General features: G+C 46.8%; 1 protein-coding gene across 1 annotated transcript; it reads right to left on the reverse strand.

The window, feature by feature from the left end:
- Window positions 1–13,368: 13,368 nt before the first annotated feature.
- LOC141129380 (integrase/recombinase xerD homolog) lies at window positions 13,369–19,764 on the reverse strand. Its single transcript, XM_073617388.1, has 2 exons — window positions 18,095–19,764; window positions 13,369–15,517 (listed from the first exon to the last, which is right to left on the reverse strand). The coding sequence occupies exons 1-2, from the start codon at window positions 18,219–18,221 to the stop codon at window positions 14,535–14,537; spliced, it is 1,110 nt and encodes a 369-aa protein (XP_073473489.1). The 5' UTR covers window positions 18,222–19,764; the 3' UTR covers window positions 13,369–14,534.
- Window positions 19,765–26,028: the final 6,264 nt, after the last annotated feature.

A 26,028-nucleotide genomic window follows, 5' to 3' on the forward strand; every position in this document is an offset into this window, starting at 1 on the left:
GCTGACGTCACGGGTTTTGGATCAACATGGAGGTCGTGCGGCTGCAGCAGGCGTCGCTTCACCCCGCTTTCTTGCTCAGGGTTACAGTTATCGGGTGGGGGGACTACGGGCAGGGGAGGGGCCGCCGCATCTTGGTGTGCCATCGGGGGGCCGGGGGGGCAGACAAGGTCCGCTCCGCATGGCATCAGTGGGGAGGGGTGGGTACTGTTGGGGGTTCCTCTGTCGATGGGTGGTTTGTGGCATCGGAATGTCACACACCTCGTTTCCATGAGGGATGGTGTCATCCGACGCACGCTTCCCCCACTGTGACTGTCATAGACAGGTAGGGAGAGGACACTGGGTACTCATGTGAAGTTGGTCAGTAGGGGGTTTGTGTCATTCTTGGCCACGGGTGGTTGTGGTGTCCCCTCCTCTGTCACACTGGCCATCGGTGGTCCCTGGTACGATGGCAATGTTGCTGGTGCGGGGGTCTTTGCTGGACCCTGGCACCTCAGCAGGTTTTTTTTGTGCTCAGAGAGGGCTGATGCGTGTTAGTGGGCATCTGGGGGAGAAGGGTTGTATCGAGTCCAGAAGCTTTCTTCCAGTGAGAGGTGACCAGTTCTTACACATCTCTTTGGTTTATGATGTGCATTTATTCTGGGCATCGGTTAAGTCATCGGGGCAGCTCTGTGTTGCCACCTTGTTTTACTTGTACCGGGACGAGCACTGCTATCGTGGCACGACTCAGGAGCAGCCCATATCCGGCCACGGGATACCTGGGGGTGGGTAAACTAGGGTACCTCTCAGTACTCGGAACCCAGGCACCCCACACACCTAGCATGGTTCAATAGGTTCAGGGGGTCACATGTGCACGCACTGCATCCGGACCATCCCCATCCAGGCTCACGCCATCTACCGTTTCTCCTTGTTCATCTGTAGTTTAGGTGGGGAGTCATACGGTCTATATCCCACTGTTTCAGGTATTCTTACCGCAGTTCACGGCTCTAAGTGGTATGTAAGCATCTTACAAGGCTGCATCTCCCACATATCTGTTTATTTTTCAGGTTTCTGGTTGGAGTGTGTATGTGATCAGACAATCAGTGTTCAGTTTAGTGAGCTCAGTGAGTGTCATGTATTCAGTCATACACGGTTCGGGTTTCACAGTTCCACATTTCTTCCTGTGTGTTCGCGTTAGAGCACACGCTTCCCCACAGTAACGGTCGCATGGGTGTTAGGGGGAGTCTTATAACGCATACACGATCATAGCCTCACACTGTAGGTATTACGGCAACACTACACTGCCGGTTTACCTATCACGTCTATAGGTACGAACGGATTGAGATGATCGTTTCTAATTGACTTGTGCGATGGCAAGTCTACTCATCCGTTTCTCAGACTTACGTTTTCTACGTCATGACATCTCACTACTCATATCACTTGCCTGACACATCTTCAGGTTTCATAGGCCTTAGTTTACGTTTTTAATTTGCCTGATACGCCTCAGGTAACTCAGTCTTGGTAGTTCTTGAGACTGACACGTTTTCAGTCATGCACAATGTATACTTTGTCATTAACCACGATCACTGTTGGGAGGTTGTAGAAAGAAAAAAAAAGTAAAGAGATTTTCCTTTCCATCGAGTAAGTTGTGGTACATAAGGTTAGAACTCTTGCTTATAACAGTTTGTTCTCGGCTGTATAGGTCATGTCACAGGCAGCGGATATCGAAGACTTTGTCTCCATCCCTCCTTCAACGGCTAGGGGTTTGGAACAGGGTAGCACGCCCTCCTTAAAGAACCTGGACTGTCCCGAGACTCCTGGCGGAACTGTGATCCAGGAGTAGTTGGTATCCGGTTTCAGCTCGCAAAGCGGAACTATTAAGATTATTATTTCCCTGTACTTCAGGCTCTCATGCTGAGCAGATTACCCCATGGACTGTCGCCTCGTCCCTTTCACAGATTCACGCCACCCTGAACTTACTGACAACCTTCTGTCAGGAGTTGCGGGCCAGGGTTGAGGCTTTGGAGAGCCATCCAAGTCTGGCCCCAGTAGTTCCTGCCGTTCCAGGCACATCAGCAGGTTCCAGGACTCCCTTGGTACCAAGCCCCAGGCCTTTAGCTTTAGGTAAAGGAGCAAGTGCTCCCTCCATTCCCCCTGCTCTGTCCCAGAGTTTTATCTGGCCCTGATTCAGACTCTCGGGTCAAGTTAGATTCTGCGGCTCTATCTGACTTACGTATGTGGGATGAGTTCCTTCAACACTGGCATTGGTTCACGATGTTCATCCTTGCAGAGTCGGTTTTTCTCCTCAAGGTTTTGATTGATGCAGCAGCCACTAAAGACTATGCGGCAATTTTTTGTCACTTACTGGCAGCTGAGCCATGGCCAGACGAGATCTGTGGTGTAGAGCATACAGCAGCGGATACTCTGTCTCGTTAGAACTACCCGCTATTTTACAACAGGTCCCAGACTCAGGCACCTGTGTCACACTGTCCACGCTTTTCTCGCTGCTAACAATGGACTAGATTCCAACTGGGCCAGCGCAGCAGTTTTGATCAACAAGTCATTGTCAGTTAACGCCAGGTAAGCTCATGACACGGCCTGGAATACCTTCCAGGCTTTCTAGTCTAGGTATCCTAGGTGTGATTGCCACAACATTCTATATCTACTTGCGTTCGATGCTTTCTGCCACTCATAGCTCAAGCTATCCTACAGTACTATAAAGACATATCTGGCAGGTGTTCAGCATTGTTGCCCTTGCGTGACCCTAATAGGCCATCCATATTTGTAGCAAATCCCATCTAGGCCATTTTCAAGGAGATTCAGAAGAGTAGCCCGCCTACCACAGTTAGCAGACTCCCCATTACAGGGCATATTTTCCGGAGCATGTCCGTTTTACTCTCCAGGGCTCCTTTTCGGGCTGCTACCCAGCTTGGTCCTCAAGGTGGCCCTGTATCTGTCTTTCTATGGTTTCCTAAGGCCAGGTAAGTTCATTTGTACTGGACGAGATCCCGCATACTCTTGATCTACCAGTTAGTTAGGTACACCGATCATTTCTGGTTGCATCTGGACGCTTGCAAGACGCAGTAGACAGGAGCCGGTACTGATGTTAGAGTTTGAGACCAGCGATGCCTGGTGCCCGATCATGTTTTAGATCAGCTCATGGTGATCGCTGCGGATAAACCCAGGGATAGTCCACGTTTACCTTTCCCTAGTACTCCCCTCTCCATGGCACAGTTCATTAAACATTGCCGCACCCTGCTGTCAAACCTAGGTTGGTCCCCAAAGCTTATTCTAGCCATTCTTTCAGGGTAGGGTCGGTTTCCGCTGTTTCCCGCCAAGGGGTCCCTGTTCATGAAATTAAGAAGTTATGAAGGTGGAATTCAGCATGCTTCTCCATATATATCCCGGTTTCACATGTGGAGATATCACGGACATTTCATGCACTTGGCTAATTTATGCTGCATACGGTGACTTTCAATAAATCTGTTTTGCTAGCTCATCCTACTGTCTTTATTTTTGCCCCCTTTAGGCATACTGACCACGTGACTACGGCACAATATGCAAGTATAGGCGCAATAAACTGAAAAAAGCAGCAAAACAACCCTTAATCCACAAAATTAAATAAAAAGGAACAAGTCAGATACTGTGAACATAAAAACTATAAAAACCATCTCAGGTAATAAAATATATTCAAAGACAATAGCGTGAGAAGGTCATGATGGTAAATGTATATATATGTATAATAAACCACGTATATACAGGAAAGTCCAAACCAGGACAGAGAGTCTACATGTAGGGCTGCCTTCAATGGGAACTGAAACTGGGTTCCAAATCCTGAGGAGAAACACAAAAAGAGAGAGAGGCGCCTCTGGGTGTAGACTTTAAAAACAGTTTATTTAATAATCTTGTGTCAATCACACTCACGTTTAGAAGATTGCTTGCCAGTGACGTCATTTTTCCTTGCCCACCTTCCATCTGCGCTCCGAGCCTCGTTTTGGATCTCTATTGGTATTGCAGCCAGCTTTAACATCTTAGCAATATCCTTCCACACGCAGGCAGAGCAGCCAGTAGACAAGGTTTTTGACCAACCTGATGATACCCCCCTTGATGGATACTCCACATTTATATGCCTTTTTATGATCTTCTAAACGTGAGTGTGATTGACATAAGATTATTAATTAAAATGTTTTAAAGTCTACACCCAGAGGCGCCTCTCTCTCTTTTTGTGACTACAGCACACCCTAGGTCACTTCCTGTTTTCCCTTCATACCTTTCCTAATACGGTCTACTAAGGACTTCGAGTACAAGTGGGAAGGCTGACCGCAGGTCAGCCTGAATTTGCAGGAGGAGTTGGGCTGTATTTAAGCCCCCCCTCTAGCCTTCATTTCCTGTCGACATTTCTTTCGTGTCCCACCTGCCCTTTCCTATTTCTTTCTATTTCTTCTCTTTTACTTATACTTGGGTATGCCCCCTTGAGGCATACTGACCATGTGACTACGGCACACCCCAGGTCCTTCATACCTTTCCTAATACAGTCTACTAGAGACTCCGAGTACAAATGAAAAATGTCTTAATAAAGATTATAAAGTTTTTAAAATGTGAGGTGTACAGTGAGGGGTCAGTGAGGTAAATGTGGGGTGTGCAGCGAGGGGACAGTGAAGTAATTGTGGGGTGTACAGTGAGGGGATAGTGAGGTAAATGTGGGGTGTACAGTGAGGGGACAGTGAGCTAAATGTGTGGTGTGCAGCGAGGGGACAGTGAGGCAAATGTGGGGTGTATAGTGAGGGGATAGTGAGGTAAATGTGGGGTGTATAGTGAGGGGATAGTGAGGTAAATGTGGGGTGTACAGTGAGGGGACAGTGATGTAAATGTGAGGAGATAGTGAGGTAAATGTGGGCTGCACAGCGAGGGGACAGTGAGGTAAATGTGAGCTGCACAGCGAGGGGACAGTGAGATAAATGTGGAGTGTACAGTGAGGAGATCGTCTGAAAGTGAACAAAGTAGGAGATAGTCAGACAGATTGGGGTAGAGCATTCCAGAGGATGGGAGAGGCTCAGGAGAAGTCCTGGAGGCGAGCATAAGATGAGGTGACACGAGATCTAGAGAGCAGGAGGTCTTGGGAGGAGCTACTCCCTACTGTATACCAACAATCACTGAACTGTAGGAGATACAAGACGGAGCCCACAGGCAAAGTAAACTCAAATCTTTCCCTGCAGTGCCACCTAGTGGCAGAAATTTATATTTCTCTTGTTTGAGAACTGCACAGTGTTACTTAAATTGTATTCCAGGATTTGCTTCTCTTCAGCTGAGAACTTGCAATCATTTACGACTTTACAAAAAAATCTCGGAAATCTTTCATCAAGGTCTTCATGTTATATAGTTTGAATACTATGTCATCTATATAGTCTTTATCATTGTAAAATAATGTATTTCACACTTTTTTTCCCTTTTTTTCTGCAAAAAAAACCCCCAAAAATGCTTTGAAAAAACAGGAGAAAAACATTTTTTTCCCATTTTTTTTACAGGCCTTTTCATATCTAGTCAAACCAGGTAACGATTGAGTAAAACATCTGGTCTTATTCTTATGAAAAATAAAGTGAATTTACAGTGAACATACTTGGGGAACATTGTGTACAATAATGGGATAGAGGAGCAGCCAGCTCGGGAGTGGTGGTGGTCAGTGATAGAGGTTTTGTAGGTGGGATAGTCTGGCATGTTATGCACCCTACTGAATTGGTTGGGCCCTATTTTAGGGCCTCCTGTGTAACAAAACTGGTCCTTGGGACCTGGCCTGGAACCATGGTGTGTGAGCCCTCGAGTGTGCAGTGTCCCCCTCTTAGCTTATGGGCTGAATACTGTAGTGAAGAATTAAGTGGTGAAAGAGCTGGTGGGAAAAATCTACACCATTTCTCTCTAAATGACTCTGTAATCAGTGCCGGGACAAGTGTCAGTGGCAGGTGAAAGGACGTTATTTTTCCGATGTGGGGCCAGGTGAAGTAATATTGTCTCCGGCAATGAGGGGGAGCTGAACCCAAATGATTGACGGTAACATTGTTAACAACATGAACAAGCAATTTGGGGTATGCAATGAAGGAGGTGAGGAAAATCTGGCTGTGCACTGAGATAAATCTGGGGTATAAAGGTGATAAACATTAGGGGGTACAGTAAAGATGTTGATAAACATCTGGGGTGTGCACCAATATAAATGTGTGTGTGTGTGTGTGTGTGTGGGGGGGGGGGGGTTAAAGTCTGGGGCGTGCAGGTGAGGAAGGAGGGGTGAGATAAATGTGGGGGTGATGATAATTTGAGGTGTACAGATGTTGGGGGGGGGAATTAAGGTAAATCTGCAATATTCAGTGAAGGAACAGTGGGGTAAATCTGGGTGGTTGAGGACAATGTGGGGTGTAGCAGGGTATGTGATGTAAATCTTCAGTGTGCAGTAAGGGGACCCTGAGATAAATCTGGGGGGGTGGAGGATAATGTGGGGTGTGCAGTGGAGAATGTAAGTGAGGTAAATATGGGGTGTGCATGAGTGGGGTTGGATAATCTGGGGTGTAATCAGTGGGATGACAGTGAGGTAGGTCTGGGGTGTGTAGTAAGGGTAATCTTGAGTTTATGGGGGGGGCGATAATTTGAGGTGTGAAATCAGGGATGGGGAGTAGGTAAATCAGCGATGTGCAATGAGGAGGGCAGTGAGATTATTCTGGGGTGTGCAGTGAGGGGAGAAGGGGTTGAGGTCATTCCAGGGTGTGTGGGTGAGTGGGTGAGTGTGTGTGGGGGGGTGAGAATAACAATAAATGTAGGGCGTTAAATATGGGGTGTGCAGTGTGGGAATGGGGGTAGGGGTGGGGAGAATGTTGGGTGTGCAGTGTGGGGACAGTGAGTTAGATCTGGGATGTGCAGTGTGTGGGGGAGGAGGGGGGGTGTAGATGGGTGACGATAATCTTGGGTGTACAGCTGTGTGTTTGGGGGGGGGGGGGCAATAAGGAATATCTGCAATGTGCAGTGAAGAGGCATGGGGGATTTGGGGGGATGGTAAATTTGTGAGCTAAATGTGGGGTGTACAGTGAGGGGACAGTGAGGTTAATTTGGGGTGTGAAGTATTGGTGTAAGTGGGAGGATATTTTGGGGTGTGCAGTGGGGGGGGGGGTGAGGTAAATCCGGTGTGTGTAATAGGGGGACAGCTAGGTTAATCTGGGGTGTGCAGTATTGGTGAAGGGGGAAGGATAATCTGGGGTGTGCAGTATTGGTGAAGGGGAGGGAGCATAATCAGGGGGGTCCAGTATTGGTGAAGGAGGGAAGAATAATCTGAGGTGTGCAGTATTGGTGAAGGTGGAATGATAATCTGGGGTGTGCAGTATTGGTGAAGGAGGGAAGGTGAAGGAGGGAAGAATAATCTGAGGTGTGCAGTATTGTTGAAGGGGAGGGAGGATAATCTGAGGTGTGCAGTATTGTTGAAGGGGAGGGAGGATAATCTGGGGGTGCAGTATTGTTGAAGGGGAGGGAGGATAATCTGGGGGTGCAGTATTGGTGAAGGAGGGAGGATAATCTGGGGGGTGCAGTATTGTTGAAGGTGGGATGATAATCTGGGGTGTGCAGTATTGGTGAAGGGGGAAGGAAAGTCTGGGGTGTGCCGTATTGGTGAAGGGGAAGGGAAATCTGGCGTGTGCCATATTGGTGAAGGAGAGAAGGGGGGAGGATAATCTGGAGTGTGCCGTATTGGTGAAGGGGGAAAGATAATCTTGGGTGTCTAGTATTGGTGAAGGAGAGAAGGGGGGGGGGATAATCTGGGGTGTGCCGTATTGGTGAAGGGGGAAGGATAATCTGGCGTGTACAGTATTGTTGAAGGTGGGATGATAATCTGGGGTGTGCAGTATTGGTGAAGGGGGAAGGAAAGTCTGGGGTGTGCAGTATTGGTGAAGGGGAAGGGAAATCTGGCGTGTGACGTATTGGTGAAGGAGAGAAGGGGGGAGGATAATCTGGAGTGTGCCGTATTGGTGAAGTAGAGAAGGGGGAAGGATTATCTGGAGCGTGCCGTATTGGTGAAGGGGGAAAGATAATCTTGGGTGTCTAGTATTGGTGAAGGAGAGAAGGGGGGGGGGATAATCTGGGGTGTGCCGTATTGGTGAAGGGGGAAGGATAATCTTGGGTGTACAGTATTGGTGAAGGAGGGAGGATAATCTGGGGTGTACAGTATTGTTGAACGTGGGATGATAATCTGGGGTGTGCAATATTGGTGAAGGGGGAAGGTGAAGGTGGGATGATAATCTGGGGAGTGAAATATTGGTGAAGGGGGAAGGATAATCTGGGGTATGCAGTATTGGTGAAGGGGAGGGAGGATAATCTGGGGTGTGCACACGAAAAAATGGATGTTAATACACAGCCATTTAATATGCATCAATAAAAGCTAAATGCAATAGATATGGTGTGAATCCAGCCTTAACAGAAAACCTATTCTGCTGTGCTAGCAGGGTGGGGGGGGGGGGGTTGGGTTGGAAGGGAAGAGGATTTGTGCTGAGAGGGGGGTTTGGGGAGTGGAATTGTGCTGGGAGGAGAATGGGGGGAGGTGTATGGGTGGGTATGTGCTATCAGGAGGGAGAAAAGATTTTTGCTGGGAGGTGGGAATGAGGGAGAAGAGCATTTATGCTGGGAAAATGTATCTGGGGAAGGCAGAAGATTTATGCTGAGGGGAAGAGAATCTATACTAGGAGGATGAAGATTCGAGCTTGGAGGGGAAGAGGATTTGTGCTGGGATGGGGGCAGGGAAGGGGTATTGTGCTGAGAGGGGGAATTGGGTAAAGGAGGATCTGTGTTGGAAGGGAGAAGACTTGTGCTTGGAGGGAGGGTATTTTTATTTATTTTTTTGAGGGGGGGGTAGAAGACTTGTGCAAATGTTTCATTGCCCAAACAATAGCATCACACAGATGCACATTTTTCACTTCTTCAGCAGTAGTAAAAAAAGCAATAAAATTATTTATTGCTCAAACAATATCAATAAATATTACAAGTTCCATATGAACAGATTTAAGTTTGCTATTGGCAATGTAACGAAGGCCAAAACCTTAAATTTCCAAACATAACTCGTTGAACACTGAAAGATCAAAAATAAGTAAGTCAGAAGTAGCAACCAACTACTACATCACACGTCCTGATAGCAAAGAGCTTCGGGATTGTTAGTACTACATTGTGTATGTTCACCTCTAAGGTGGAGGTTGTGTAGCTGTCTGTCTGTCCACTGGTGGTTCAAGTGTTTCCCCCTGAAGATGTGCACGGCTATGGTCATTGAATGTATAGTTTTGTGGAGGAACATTATAGCCAAGCAGTGGGCTCTAGCTTGGCCGGGGGGGGGTTCTCGTTTTGGTCACTCTTCTGTGTTTGTAATAGGTTTTTTTTTTAGAACATCAACATATTCTTGAAAAATGTATTCAAAAGAAGGAAATGTGGACTTTAGAGGCACATCTGTAGCATTGAGATACAAAATGAACTTTTATTCATCTTTAAAATTCACATTAGTGACATGACATGTTAAAAACAAAACATGGTGTTTGGTCTAAACGACGCTCACACCACCTAACACAACCAACTATTACCACAGTGGAACAGATCGATCAATAATGATTCAAAATGAGATAATGTCAAATGGAAGGAGCAGCTGGTTGGTGGTAGAGACGTAGTGAAGAAAACTCTACATGTTACGTGCCCTTAAGCCCTTCTTCAGGAGATGGCAGTCTAATATATACATGGAAACAATAAAAATAAGTAAAAAACAAACAAAGACAGCCGAATAATGTATCACAACTGAGAATGTAACAATCATTTAATAATGGTGTCGACAAAAACTAACATGTCAAGTAGTCTGTCCAGCAGTGGCGTCAACCGGAAGTGCACCATCCCGAAACCGGAAGTGACGTCACCTGGACCTACCGCATGCTGATGTGCATGTGCCAGACTCCCCACTGAAACAGAGGGGGTGGGACACTGCATCAAAAGGAAAGAGGGACCAATTCAGACAGAACGAGTTCCTCAGGCGCCGCAGTCAGGCAGCAACATCTGCTGCCGTACATACGGTGCTGGACGGCCTTACAATTGGGAGATAACATCCATCAAACCAACCACAGACAGTCAGGCAGGCCACCAGAAAAGGGGGGCTGAGCAGACTGATCGACATGTCAGAAATAATAAATGTAAAAATAAAAATAAAACGAATATTAATAGTAAATATGCATAAATGTTTAATTGAGACAGTGAACAATCCAGCATTAAAAACGGACAGCCCAAACCATAGTTGTTTAGGTCATTATATAGCAAATATTTGAGAACTTTACATCTTAATACAGGGCAGCAATGGAGATAACCATTGAGAACAAGCATTGTATAACATCATACCAGAATCAATCTAAAATCAATCATGCAGTATAACTCAACAAGGACCAGCCAACTACACCAACCATAGCAACAAGTATAACTTAATGATTTTAATTATTTATATTTATTATAAAGTGAAGGAGCATACAGCAATTAAACTCTAATGCCCCGTACATACGAGCGGATTTTCCAAAAACTTGGATGGTTTTTCCGACGGAATTCCGCTCAAGCTTGGCTTGCATACACACGGTCACACAAAAGTTCTATGAACTTTCGACCGCCAAGAACGTGGTGACGTACAACACTACGACGAGCCGAGAAAATGAAGTTCAATGCTTCCGAGCATGCGTCGAATTGTTTCCGAGCATGCGTAGGAATTTTGCACGTCGGAATTTGTACAGACGATCAGAATTTCCGATGGGAACTTTTTCCGACCGAAAAATAGAGAACATGCTCTCAATCTTTTGCTGGCGGGAATTCCACCAGCAAAAGTCCAATGGAGCATACACACTGTCGGAATTTCCGACCAAAAGCTTTCATCGGACTTTTGCTGGCGGAATTTCGGATCGCATGTACAGGGCATAAGATGTCAAGAATTAAAATGGGTTCTAAATACTAATTATAGGTTATGCATCTATCCTTCAAGCCCAAATAGTGATCATCCCCAAGACTGGAAAGGACTCTCTTAAATATTGATTTAAAGTTATATGCCAAAATACTTGCTAACCGCCTCTCCCCCCTGTTACCAAATTTAATACATAAAGATCAGGTTGGTTTTGTCCCAGGCCGAGAGGCCAGGGACAACACCACCAAGACCATACACTTAATTACCTTTGCCCAGCGCCACCGCATACCAACCTGCCTTCTCTCTTGCGACGCGGAGAAGGCCTTTGATAGGGTCAGCTGGTCTTTTCTCCAGTCCACCCTCTCCCAAATAGGCCTTGGCCCGAAAATGTTAGCACGCATTATGGCTCTTTACTCTAGACCCTCAGCTACTGTCCTAGTAAACGGCACCCAATCACAAAACTTTACGATCACTAACGGCACCAGGCAGGGCTGCCCCCTTTCCCCTCTCCTGTTTGCCCTAGTCATAGAACACCTCGCCCAAGCCATTAGATCGAACCCCAACATACAAGGCATCCAGACCCCTTCATCTCACTGTAAACTCTCTCTCTACGCCGATGACCTACTCCTGTACGTGACCAAACCCCACATATCCATACCCTCTATACTAGCAGAGATAGACAGATTCGGTCGCTTTAGCAACTATAAATTAAACATCTCCAAGACTGAGGCCCTAAACATATCTTTATCCCAACCCACACTCTCAACCCTCCAATCAAACTTTTCATTTCAATGGAAACAGAACTCCATTTCCTATCTAGGTACAGCCATCCCGAAAAACTTTTCGGATATTTATGCCCTGAACTTTGGCCCCCTCCTTCTAAAGCTCAGACATTTATCGGAAGAACGAACGGAGTTAGCGGTATCTTGGATGGGCCGTATCAATACACTAAAAATGGACATCCTTCCCAAACTCCTATACTTGTTTCAGGCCCTCCCCATAGTCCTCCCCCCTGCCTTTTTCCGCTCCCTAAGATCAATGGCTATCCGTTTCGTTTGGAAGGGCAGACACCCGAGACTGAAGCATAAACTCCTGAGCTCCCCCATTACAAAAGGTGGGCTGGGTTTACCTGACTTTGAGTTATATCATACATCTACAGTAATCTCCCGTATCCTTGAGTGGTTTCCTCGACCCATGACCAAAGCTACCACATTTGTGGAGCAAGACCTAGCCATACATGATCTCAGAGCCCTCCTATGGGGATACGACCACTCATTTAAATCGATAGCGGCACTGTCCCCCCTTACAAGAGACGCTTTGACGATCTGGTATCGTAGGAAACTCACCTATGCTCTATCCTCGGAACCCAGCCCACTCACCCCTTTGTTTGATAACCCTAAATTTCCGGAGGGCCACTCCATAAACTCCATAGACAACTATTCTAGAGAGCACTGGCCCACCGCACGACAATTTGTAGACCCCACCTTAGGTACATTTGCTTCGGCCCCTCCAAATACAACCTCTAGGGTGACTTGGCTCACCCGTAGACATTTAAACGAATACTGCAAACAACTACACAATTCTAACTTAACTCATAGACCTTTAACAGGATTTGAACAATTATGCGTCCTGCCGGAAACCCCAAGACACCCTTTATCACTTATAGACAAACAAATCTTAGAACACATACACGATGTCCTTCCTACTTACACAACAAAATGGTCAGCAGAGGTCGGAATTGATATATCTGAGGCGGACTGGAGGAAGGCCTTTCTTTTCACAAGCAAGACCTCGATCTCGAGCTACATGCAGGAGAAGAACTATAAAGTCCTTTCAAGGTGGTACCGAGTCCCCACAACACTCAGGATGATGTTCCCGGCCAATTCAGATACGTGCTGGAGATGCAATTCCAAGAGAGGTACTTATTTGCACATCTGGTGGGAATGCGATAGGCTATTACCATTTTGGACGCAGATTTTTCACATTTATTCAGAGATCTATGATAAACCCCTTATGCCTTCTCCCGCCATTGCCCATCTGTCTATTTTTCCCGGAACCGTAAAATCACAGAAAAACAGTCTTTTGAAGTTTTTTATGAGTGCAGGGAGACAGCTCATTCCCAGACACTGGAAATCTACCAACTCCCCCTCTATTGCGGAATGGGTCAATGAAATAAACAATATAATGCTATTGGAGGAAATGCAGGCCAATGTCCTGGACAAACAAGCTAAATTTTCATACATCTGGAGTGTCTGGAGGCACTACTCCACTTCAGACAAACTTAAACAGAGATTGAAGAATACGAACCCCCCCTAATGGTCACACACGGTATACCAGTAAAACGTGGGCTGAACCCCATGACCAGTGTAGGAACTAATGTCCCCAACTTCCACTACCCACTCTTTATTTACTACTCCCCTTTCCCTTTCTTATCTATAATAATTAGATAACGCACACAGGAGTTGTTTTGGAGTAAAACCGGCCATAGCAGCCTCCTTTATTATAAAATATAAAACCAACTTTTAAATAACTTTAAATAACTCTTTTAATGAACATTTTGTACAACTATGTATAACTTTTAACTGACAGTTCTTACACCTCCCAATCTTTGGTCTTCTGATGGCACTCTTAACTTCATCTCCTCCATTTTAACAACTTCACCAAACACCATACACTGCGGTACATAATTTACCATACCAGGCCACCAGCCGTATTTAAAAACAGCTCGGTGACAACACCCTTCCCGCAGTGTAACATCTGTCTTCCAGCCTCGCCTTCCGCTGTCAGAACAGAACACACCAGAGGGGCCCAGAATACTGAAAGCCCCCCACCATTTACCATCACCTCTTTGCATTTTACCACCATCAGAGACCAAAGATGCCGCCACAGCCCGCAAGGATGACCCCTTAGCCTTAAGGGCACCTCCACACCCGCAATGCCCTCTCAATGCCATCTTGAAGCCCGAGAGCCCAAAGATCAATGCCTACTGCGGTAAGGTGCACCCCATCTCCCCTTAGGTACATCCCCACATTAACCTCCAACTCCGTGTGCCTCACCACCAATCCCCCATTATTAACCACAAACTTTCCAATTGCCTTGTTTACTTTAATTCTGGCTTTGTTGATCCTAGGTACCGATCTAGCCATGCGCCATGACGTCCTTGCCACTATGTCAGACCAAACTATGATCATGCCCGGGAAGGCCACCCGAAGTGCCAAAAAATCACACTTGACGGCCGACACCAGTTCCCTGGTAGATCGGACCCCCAGATCATTCCCTCCTGCATGTATCACTAAAACATCCGGGGGTCTATCGAGTCGAGTGTATCGTTCAAATTCCTGAACCACTCTACCCCACCCCATGCCTGGAAAGCCCAACCAACGAATACATGCCTCCCTCCTGGAAATCCCCAGTTGCCTGCCTTCTGGTCTGACGTCCCCCCTTTTTGCACCCCAGAAAACATAGGAGTGCCCCAAGATCCAAACGAGGCGTGGTTGACCCCCATCTGCAAAGACATAACACAACAAAAGACAAATTGAAACATGTGCACTTCCCCTACCCCTGTCCTCAAATGCATGTAATCATAAAATATCTATGTATATTATTATTTTTTTTTTTTTTTTTTTATTTATATCGCATCTGATGACAATTGAGGGCGCACATAAGACTGGAACCTCCTGGATTCCCACCTCCCAATCCTCTTGATTGCTGCCTCATCCAACCCACACCTGGCAGCTTCAGTAGCCGCCCCGATACGGAAGGAGTGTGAGGCGAATTGCCTACTATCCAATCCTGCAGCCCCAATGCATTTTCTAAACACTGCAATGAATTGAAACCTAGATAAGAAAGTTCTATCTTCATGCACAAACAACGGCCCTTCCCCGACCGGGCGAATTAGCAGAAATTCCTCAACTACTTGAACCGGGCAAATTCCTGACCCTGGTAACCTGAACAGTTGCACTTTTACCCCTTTTCCGGCTTGGTCTGTTTTTGACCTGCCCAGTTTCAGCAACACCCTATCCCGTTTTACTTCCACATCCTGCATCTTCAAACCCCCTGCTACTTGTTTTGCTGGACTCACCAACTCGCCAACCCGAAACGCTCCAAAAAACGCGATAGAAAAAACCGCCTTGAACAAAATCACTTCATAACCCGACTTACCTACCCCACCTAACTTATTAGACAATACCTGTAATAATGAAAAAGATACCGGCCTCCTCGAATCCTTCTTCGCATGGCTCTTCCTATAACCTTTTAAGGCCTGTTTTACCCAGAAATCCTTGGTAAAATCAGTCAGGCCCTGCAACTTGAATAGAAAGGCCAACCCCGCCAATTTCCGCTCAATTGCGGACACTGAACCACCCCCTTCCATGTGTCGTGACACAAAATACACTACCAACAACCTCAAGTCCTGTTCTCCCAGCCCGGCGTCCGCCAGCCGTGTAAACGTGGCCCATTCCGACCATACTTTTTCATATGCCGCCCATGTCGACCCACTCACCGATTTCCTGATCCATCCTGCGGCGATTCCAATACCGTCTCCCAAAGCCACCCCGGACAAGGAATCCCCTCTGTTTCCGCGGCGGGCGCCAGCTCCCTGAATCTGTCCCACTGGAACCGAGACAAGGAATCAGCCAAAGTATTGTCTACGCCCGGGATATGCACAGCATATAGAAAAACATTAATTTGTAAGCACCTCAACACCAGGTGACGCAACAATCGTATTACCGGCGGGGATGATGCCGATAGCCGATTGATGACCTGAACTACCCCCATATTGTCACAATTTAAACGTATTTTCAAGTTCCGCCATCTCTCCCCCCACAATTCTACTGCTAATACCACCGGGAATAATTCCAAAAGCACCAGATTCCGGGTAAATCCCGACTCTACCCAAAAATCAGGCCATGCCTCCGCACTCCACTGCCCTTGGAAAAAAGCCCCATACCCCGTAGATCCCGCGGCGTCCGTCACCAAATCCATGTCACAGTTACTTACCGGTCCTTCCATCCACACCGAGCGCCCGATGTAGCTTTCCAGGAACGTGTGCCACACCTTCAAGTCCTCCCTATGTTCCCTGGTAAGCCTGATAAAGTGAGTCGGAGACTGTATCCCCGCTGTGGCAGCTGACAACCGGCGGCAAAAAACTCTACCCATTGGAATAATGCGACACGCAAAATTCAACTTACCTAAAAGGGATTGTAATTGCCGCAGCTGCACTTTCCTCTGTCCCATCAAATCCCTGACATCCCTTTTTAACCCGTCCACCTTATCCCCTGGCAACCTGCACTCCATGTCTCTGGTATCTATTTCGATGCCCAAAAAACTCAACACTGTCGTCGGGCCCTCTGTTTTATCCGCTGCTAATGGTACCCCAAACTTACCTGCAATGTGTTCCAAGGTTGCCAACAGAATCGCACACCCCTTGGACTCACGAGGCCCCACGCAGAGAAAGTCATCCAGATAATGAATCACAGAATCCATCCCTGACACATCCCTAATCACCCATTCAAGAAATGAGCTAAACAGCTCAAACTTGGCGTAAGATATCGAGCAACCCATTGGCAGGCACTGATCGACGTAAAACTCCCCCTGCCAACAGCAACCCAACAGCCAAAAGCTGTCCGGATGTACTGGAAGCAAACGGAATGCCGCCTCAATGTCTGCTTTTGCCATGAGTGCCCCCTGACCGTAATGTCTCACCCATCCCACCGCTGCATCGAACGATGTGTACGACACTGAACAATCTTCAGGATTGATACCATCATTCACAGACGCCCCTTTTGGAAATGAAAGGTGGTGAATAAGGCGAAACCTGTTTGGTTCCTTTTTAGGCACCACTCCCAACGGTGACACTACTAAATTCTGTAACGGCTTGGTTGCGAAAGGCCCACTCATTCGCCCCAACGCAACCTCCTTGGCCAGTTTTTCCGAAACCACCCCAGGATTCTGCAGTGCAGACCGCAAGTTCTTGGCCATCGGAGGTATAGCTGTCAGAGAACATGGAATTCTGAAACCCACTGAAAAACCCTCCCCCAACTCCCTCGCTGCCTCTCTGTCCGGGTACCTATTTAAAAAAGGCCGCATCCTTACCTCCTTCACTGGCGTTATCCCTCTTCTGAGCAGGTTCCCCTGTCTTCTTTCCTCTTTTGAAGCAGCGTGACAACGCGTGGTTCCCCCCACATCCTGAGCATTCATGTTTAAAACGACAGGATCCCCCAAACTTGCAGGATCCTTCGTTAAACTGCCAACACACCCCAAATTTTTTCCCGGCCGGGAGTCCAGAGGTAGACGATCCCCCGGCCCCCCCATGAAAAGGCTGGTTTGGTGCCCTGGCGGAAGACATCAAACGCATCCATAAGCTTATATCCTTATGGTCCCACCTAAGAGCCGGCCTCACCGCCCTGCGTTGCCTAAATTGCTCATCGTATCGAAGCCACGCAGTGCCCCCATACACCCTATGTGCCTCGCCTATGGCATCCATGTAGCAAAACAACGCAGAGCAATGCTCCGGGTTCTTTTCGCCAATTACACTCGCCATAATGGCGAACGCCTGCAACCAATTACTAAAGGTCCTAGGGATCAGACGATACCTTCGCTTCTCCTCATCTTCTTTTTTGGAATCGTCCGGCTTTACCCTATCCAAGTTGAACTTCTCTAACGGTAACAAGGAAAAAATTTCCACATACTCACCTTTTACTATTTTCTCCCGCACTTCTTGTTTTAAGTGTGCTCCCAGCGGGCCTTCATAGCAGACGTACACTTCGCATTTAGCCGCATCCGCTATCCTGACCACATCCTTCCTGACCGCCACTGCAGATTCCCCCGTGGCGGTGTTTTCCGCCACCCCGGCGTCTGAGTCGGCGACAGCCTCACCCCTTGTCCCCGTTGTTCCCCCAACACCCGACTGCTCCACCTGCCCTCCAACCCACGGCGCCACTATCGCTGGCGCCGTCTGGTTGGTTGCAAATCGTTGCACCAAATCCCTTAATCCTCCCAACAATTCCTGCAATGTTCCCCCTGTCCCAGCGGCGACAGGCTGAACGCCCGTCCCCCTTAAGCCAGGCGATCCCCCCGCCACGGCCCCTAGAACTCCCCCAGGAGCCATGGTGTCCCCCCCATCACCCCTATCTAACCAATTACCCCCATCAACATTGATAACAGAATCAGTTAAAACATGTGACTCACCAGGCTGACTGGGTCTGCTTCCCATCGCCGCTGCACTGGATCCTCCAGAAGGCGCGATGTCCTGGCGCACGTCCTCATCCGAACCCGACAGCTCTCCTTCCGACCGAACTTCCGTGGCTTGGAGCATCGGCGTGAGTAACCTCCCAGGTGAAGCTTGCCTAGGGGCTGTGGATTCCCATCTTGTGGCTGTTCTCCCCCTTTCCTTGCGACCACCTGCTGCTGTGCTCTGCTGTCCCACACTGCTGTCACCTCTGCTGGCCCCTGGACCTCTCCTTCTGTCTTCCACTGGCTCTCTTCCGATCCTGGCTGCATGGGGGCTGCCAGCAGCGTCTGGTAGCTGACCTCCAGCCGTGCCCCTGCTCCTCCCCCGTCGGATCTCCCCCCTAGCAGATGCCTGTGCTGTGGGGGGGACCGTTCTGCTGCTGTCCTGTCTTCTGGGTGGCGAAGCCCGGGCGCCATAACGGCCCGAAGCCCCGCCCCCCGCGCTCCGCCGTTGTGGAGGATTCCGCCCGGTCCCCCCAGGGGTGACGGCGGCCACCCGTTTTGCTGGTGGGGCCGACGGGTCCGTTCCCCGGCTCCTATTAGGGCGAGCTGTTCTGGATGAGGGGCCTGGTGAAAAACGCTCAGGCGGCCTAGACCGCCTGGCGCGTGGCGTCGCTTCCCCCCCCCCCGCCGGACCCCCCCGCTTCGTCTAGGAGCAATGGAGCTACCTGAGCCTGTAGCCATTCCTGTCCCCTCGTGGCCGCCGCCGTCCTCAGCCTTGCTAGGATCAAATCAATGTCTGCCATGCTGCTGCAAAAGCTTCTCTCCCCCTGTGGCAACTTCCCCTTTGTCTGTCTCCTCACACTGCTCCTGCTTAAACCCCGCCTATTCCTTTTATATCTCTCCACCCCTAAAGTTAACTTCAATCCCCTCCCTCTTACTTCCTTTCCATTTTTAACCCTCCGTTGTCTCCTGTTCCACCTTGTCATGCCCAGCCCTTCATTACCATTCCATATTTCCATTACCATTCCGGGCTTCCCTTGATTGGTTTGTTTTACAGAGTGAGGCTCGCTGTCCCCCCCCCTCCCCCTTTTTTTGTTCTTCTACTGAATGTATCTGTTTTTTCCTTTTTCTCTTTTCCTCTCTTACTTCTAACTTCTTCTTCCAGATTTTATAAGACCTATATAAATGCAATCTATTTCAATAACCGCTCCTCCCTCAGTGGAGGATTATTTTTGTCTTACACTCCTTACACTTTATAAGTATGTGCACTTTATGGCAGATGTTACGTCTGCACATTTTTATTTTAGTTATTTTCCACAGTGCCCTGAGTCTGTGGAAGCAGAAGATCCCCATTGCGGCTTCCTAGACCAGGGTACTTAATGCCTTACAGACTAATGTCTCATACTCAAGACCTACAGAGAATGACACAATGTAAAGTATCTAGGTCTGGGCAATTGGTTGCACTAGTTTGAATTTTATAAATTAGTGCACTTGGGTAAGCCAAGTGATTTCATGTCAGGTCTCTATTTGTGTTGTACTTCTCCTTTTGTTATAAACCTGTCTAAAATCAATAAAAACTAATTGAACCATAATTATAGGTTATGATGTAAATGTATAGCACCCAAACGTCTAATTTTAAAGGAAGGGCTTATATGACTGGGTTTCATTTATCCCTGGAGCATATGTGGCAGCTAAACGCTCAATCCACAATGTCTCCTTTTGAAGGATAAATTTGTCCTATTCTTCGTCACTTGGTCATTTGGGAACGACGGCCAGAGCAATAAACGAGACACAGGATGTATCAAACTCATGGTACAAATCCAGATGTCGACTCACTGGAGTCAGCATTTTTCAGTTTGTTGAATAGTAAACATGTCCGTTTATCCTCTGAATTGCTTGTCCGTCTTGCTCACATAGAAAGCTCTGCATTTGCAGAGCATCAAGTAGACTATACCCTGTGTGTCACAGTTGACATGGAATTTTGGGACGAACATTTCCCCATTGGGAAGCAAGAACCTGTTACCTATGTACACCCAGGGGCAGAATGTGCACCTGCCATGTCTATAGATGCCTCTGGGGAGTCTACAGGCTTTGGAGTCGGCAGAGTAGTGATTAAAGACAAGTCTGTCAGGAAGCGACGTGTCTCCCCTGAAAGTTATCTCAGGGCGTAGCCCAACGTATTTTCTCAAAATTGGGTCCTCATGTAGCAAATGCCAATGATTGGTCATAATATGTCTTAATTCAAGATGTTGAGAAGAGAATCTCGTGACATATTTAACTGTAGACTGACTATCAGAAATCCTAGCTCTATACAACAATTCATTGCGAGACTGACGCATTGCTTTATTGTATGCTTGACGAAGTAGAGTCTTGCTGTACCCCCTTTCCAGGAGACGTACACGTAAAGACTTAGTTTGTCTTTGAAAGACGTGTAATTGTGTCGTAATCTAATATACTGTGCATATGGAATGCTTCGAATTAGGGCTGGTGGGTGAGCTCTTGATGCGCGTAACAGATTGTTTCCTGCTGTTTCCTTTCGGAACAAATCAATTGCCAAGCAATTGTCTTTATCTTTAAAGATGGTAAGATCTAGGAATGTGGTTTTAGAAGTATCGCAATTAAACGTACATTTTAAATTGAATGAGTTCTGATTAAGAGATGCGATGAACGCCTCCAATGATGCCTTAGTGTTAGTCCAGATAATAAAGATATCATCGATATAGCGCATCCAGCACAATATATCGTTTGTAAAGGAAGATAATGCATCATTGGAAAACAAATCACGTTCCCACCCCTCCTGGTGCAGATTGGCGTAGGCAGGGGCACAACAAGTGCCCATGGCCACGCCCTGTGCCTGGAAGTAGTGGGTATCCTTGAAACTGAACCAGTTATGGGTCAAAATGTATTGAAGAAGGTCTAATACAAACTCAGTATATTTCCACTGGTGGTGGTCTTCCTCCTGGAGAAAGGTATGGATTATCTCAACGCCCCGCTCATGTGGGGTGCTGTAAAGTGCTTCAACATCCAAGATCCCGAGCAGGGCATTGGGGGGAACGACCAATCCCTCAATCTGCTTGAGCAAACTGAGTGTGTGTTTGGTATAGGACTGTAGCCGAATCACGTGAGGCATTAAGACAGAGTCTACCAATCTGCTCGCATTTTCAGTCAAAGGCCCGAATCCCGAAATTATCGGTCTCCCAGTGGGCAACAGGCTAGCCTTATGCACTTTAGGTAGTGCATAAAATGTTGCCACTCTGGGAGACCGAACATTCAGGTAATTGTAAGTATCTTTTTTTAAAGATATTTTTTATTGCATTTTCTTAACAGAAATACATACACAAAAAAAAAAACTCACACAAAGTACAGAATGCTCCTATTCCAGCTTATAACAAAGGGGATTGTGCATCATATAGACACTATACTAGGCAGTGCAGAAATATACGTCCGATAGTGGTATCAATCTTGGGAGGTGTTATGCCCTGTACACACGGTCAGACATCGATCGGACATTCCGACAACAAAATCCATGGATTTTTTCTGACGGATGTTGGATCAAACTTGTCTTGCATGCACACGGTCACACAAAGTTGTCGGAAAATCCGATCGTTCTGAACGCAGTGACGTAAAACATGTACGTCAGGACTATAAATGGGGCAATAGCCAATAGCTTTCGCCTCTTAATTTATTCTGAGCATGTGTGGCACTTTGTCCGTCAGATTTGTCTACAAACGATCGGAATTTAAAGGATCAGATTTTGTTGTTGGAAAATTTTATAGCATGCGCTCAAACTTTGTGTGTTGGAAACTCCGATGGAAAAAGTCCGATGGAGCCCCAGGGAATTTGCGACAACAAGCTCCGATCGCACATATTCCGTCGGAAAGTCCAACCGTGTGTGTACAGGGCATAATCGTTCCAAACATTATAACCATGGCAAAATTCAGGGTAGTAGTACAATACAGATTTCACAGTAAAATCTTCAATTATGGCAGTATGGGGGAGAGGGTCAGAGGACTAGCTAGCCATCTGCCCCAGATTTTGTGGAATGTTTTTTTCCTCTTTCGTATATCAAAGGTAAGCTTGTATAGAGGCAGTGCCTCATTAACCAGTTTTAACCAGAAATTCAGGGTTGGGATCTCTAATCCCTTCCATGTCAGTAAAAGGGGCTTCTTTGCATGAAAATAGAGGATATGAAGTGAGGTCACCAAAGATACCCAGAAGACAATTCTTGTGGTTGACTATATTTGGAAGACCCAGTGCTGAGGAGATGAAGGAGCCAATGTTCACCCAGAAATCTTGTACTATGGTACAGGTCCAAAAGCAGTGGAGAAAATCAGCTGTTTGGCCACATCCCTGGAAGCATTCAGCAGAGGGGGATATTCCCATTTTATGCATTCTAGCCGGGGTGAGGTGTGAATGATGAAAGATTTTAATTTGGATTACCCTGTCCCTGGAGGAAATAACAGAGGTCTTAAATGTGTCACAGAATTCAGACCAGTCTTCTTCTGTAATAGGGACATCTAGGGAGTCCCATTTCTTTTGTGCTGTCTTAAATCTAGGGTTGGTGTCTGTCACGAGGGCCGAATAATAGGTGGAAATTTAGTTTTGTCTGGTCCGGGGATCTCAGGAGTTTTCCAGGTCAGGCGTCCTGAGAGGACGGTCCAGGGAACTAAACTGTGCTCGTACTGCATGTCTAAGTTGGTAATAGTAAAATAGATAGGTATGTGGTAGGTCAAAGTCTAAATGCATCTGAGAGAAGGATTTGAAACCTTAAGGGGTATATATGTGGCATAAGTACTTGATTCCCCTGGACATCCATCTTTTGGGGTCAGGCATGGAACATAACTCCTTAAGAGTGGGGTTAAACCACAGTGGACTATTGGGAGAGGCCATCCAGCAGTCAGTGGAAAACTTTGCTACTACAGTTTGGAACAGGGAGAGGGAGGTGTGTATAATGGACATGCCTGGTCCAGGTGATGTGCATCCTCTATGTACAATGTTATGGAGAGTTTCAAATGAGGAGACTATAGCTCCTTCAGTAGTGATACAGGCATTATTGGGGTTGGGGTGAAGCGAATCGTGAATATTAACCAGCTATGATGCAAGATAGTAAAGGTAGAAGTTAGGGAAAGCCAGCCATGTGGGATAGTAGTGTCTCCAGTGCAATTCTAGGGGGTCGACCATTCCAGAGAAACGCAGTACTAATAGTCAATACTTTTAAAAATGGATTTGAGAATTTTACAAGGGGAATTAGCCATGACATACAGTAATTTAGGCAAGTAAATCATCTTGAGGATATTGGCTTTTCCCATGAGGTCTAGGGGCAAATCCTTCCACTGTTTGGTTTGTGTTTGTAATTGGAGCAGTAAGGGGCATAGGTTATTGGTTACGTATAGGGATATTGGCAATTGAATTGTGACTCCTAAGTACCTGAAGGAGGTGGCAACTTGTAGCTTAGAGTCCGATCGAATCTCAGAGATAGTAGCTTGGTCTAGTGGAAAAAGGATTAATTTGTCCCAGTTCACTCAGAATCCGGAAAAGTCACCAAATGTGTTAATTTCAGCTAAGAGGTTGGTGAGGGAGTTGTGGGCATCTCCTATGTAAACTAAGGTACCATCTGCGTATAGGGATATCCGCTCCCCTATATCATTTATGGGAGGCCTTTTATTGATGGAGTGCTACGGATCCGTACAGCAAGGGGTTCCATAGCCAGATCAAATAAAAGGGGTGATAAAGAACATCCCTGCCTGGTGCCTCTGGTGATTGGGAATGTCTCAGTGACATGGGAATTGATTCATATGCGGGCTAGTGGTAAGTTATAGAGGAGACGTATCCATGCTATGAGTCGGGGGCGGAGCGTATAGTTGTAACACCCGAAACAAACAAGGCCACTCCACACTGTTGAAAGCTTTGCAGGTGTCCAGTGACACAATAGAAAAGGGAAGCAATGTCGCAAAGACTAACCATACATTATAGCAGCAATCAATTGAGATAAAATAAATGATGATATATGATGTTTAAAAATTGTTAAAAAGTCCCAGCAATTTGAAATGGGGAAATAAAATTACTTTGCAAGTACTCTGGAAGACAAATGAAGAAAAAAAAGAAAAAGATACGTCCATATGACACTGAGGGAGCGTTCCACGCTGGTTTGTCTTTCCGGTTCCGGTTTCTGGTGTGCGTTCCACGCTGGTTGCACTTCCGGTTCCTGATTCTGTTATCCCCGAGGATGAACGGCCAGTTAGCCGAGCCCTACACCCAGGTCCCCCTGCACACCTTTCATATAGACGGCGCCAACCACCTGCAAGGCCTACAGGTCGTCCTGCTGTGTATTTCCATCTGGGCAATCTCCTCCAGACCCTGCTGGGACGCCTCCAGTGTTTCTGCTGCGGACTCCACCAGTGAACATGGACTCCTATACATGTATTACATGCTTGATTCTCACTTCTAAGTTGTGAGTAGCCATTCGGCCACCTTTTACTTCACCTTCATTAAACTGTTCTTACATACTGCACTTAGATTGGTGCACCTTGTCTTTTTCTTCATTTGTCGTCCAGTGACACAACAAGACGGGTAGGCAAACAGTCATGAGGGTAAATGAAGTTGTGGAATAGTCTACGGATATTCATTCTGGTTGAGCGGCCTGGTCGATACCAACCAATTTCGCAACCACTTTGTTCAGACGATTGGCCAGAACTTTGGCCAGAATTTTGACATCTACATTGATAAGGGATATTGGCCGATAGGAGTTGCATTTAAGGGGATCTTTCCAAGGTTTTAGTATCAAAATGATTAATGCCTCTCTCATTGAGGGAGGAAGTACTCCGTCTTTCAAGGCCTTATTATTTGTATTGAGTAGGATAGGGCTCAGGAGGAGCCAAAAGTGTGTATACCATTCAGCTGGGAAAGCATCCAAGCCTGGGGTCTTATGGGTCGTTAGCTGCGAAATTGCAAGGGAGAGCTCCTCTATAGAGAGAGGTTTGTCTAGGTCAGTAGGTCTTGGTCCGGCAGGAGGAGGAGATCCACAGAAAGAGGGGCATGGTCAGAAATCCCCCTGGGTAGATAGGAGACTGTGTGAACAATAGGGAGCACATCAGCAGGGGCAAATGCCACGAGACATCGTGTGGAAGGAGTCAGAATGGCAGGATAAGTGACGCTCGCCTGGGTGCTTCTATCGCCATATCTCAGTAAGGCTATACACCTGAGTTCAGTCAACAAATGAGGGATAGGGCCTGCCCCCACCCCTCAAGTGGTCCATGGAGGGGTCAAGTACAGCATTAAAGTCTCCTACGAACAGTAGAGGACCAGGGGGTCTAGACAGTAATAAAAGGAACAAGTGAGAGAGTAAATCTGGGGAGAATGGAGGGCTTGAAAATTCCTCCATTTTAAAATGCTTTATAGTGTCTGAGATTTCACGTTCCTGTTTGGATCGCAACCGATCCTGGTCAAAAAGAAATTTAGATGTCAAATTTTTATGCAAATCCTGCGAGTGACAAAAACTAAGTCCATATCTCAGAACCTGTATTTCGAGATGGTAAGAGGTAAGATTTAAGATATCCAATCCTATGTTGGAGGCAGGTGTGGTGTGGATGTTTGAAAATTCTGAGTGGGAGTAGGTGGCTGGTTAATATGTACATCAAGCGTCCTCTGCTTCGTGAACATTTGAAGTTGAATAGTAGGTGTAAGTGTTGGTCTCTGTGAAATAATCTGAGTATTAGCCTGTGATAGTGTGTTGCCATTAGAAATCGGTATATTTGAACCAGAGGAAAGATTTGTCACAGTGTTAAGTGCATTAGACGTAGTAGGAAGTGCATTATGTGTTGAGGTTTGGGTGTTTAAGATTTGTAGTGCTTGCATTACTGTAGGGCTCATGTATTTAGCTTGTGATAAGTTACTCACACCACTAGTAGAGGCGGAACCTAAACATTGTGTATAGTCAAAAATAGTATTGT

The sequence above is a fragment of the Aquarana catesbeiana genome, linkage group LG02 (assembly GCF_042186555.1).
Source record: "Aquarana catesbeiana isolate 2022-GZ linkage group LG02, ASM4218655v1, whole genome shotgun sequence".
Classification (NCBI taxonomy): Eukaryota; Metazoa; Chordata; class Amphibia; order Anura; family Ranidae; genus Aquarana; species Aquarana catesbeiana.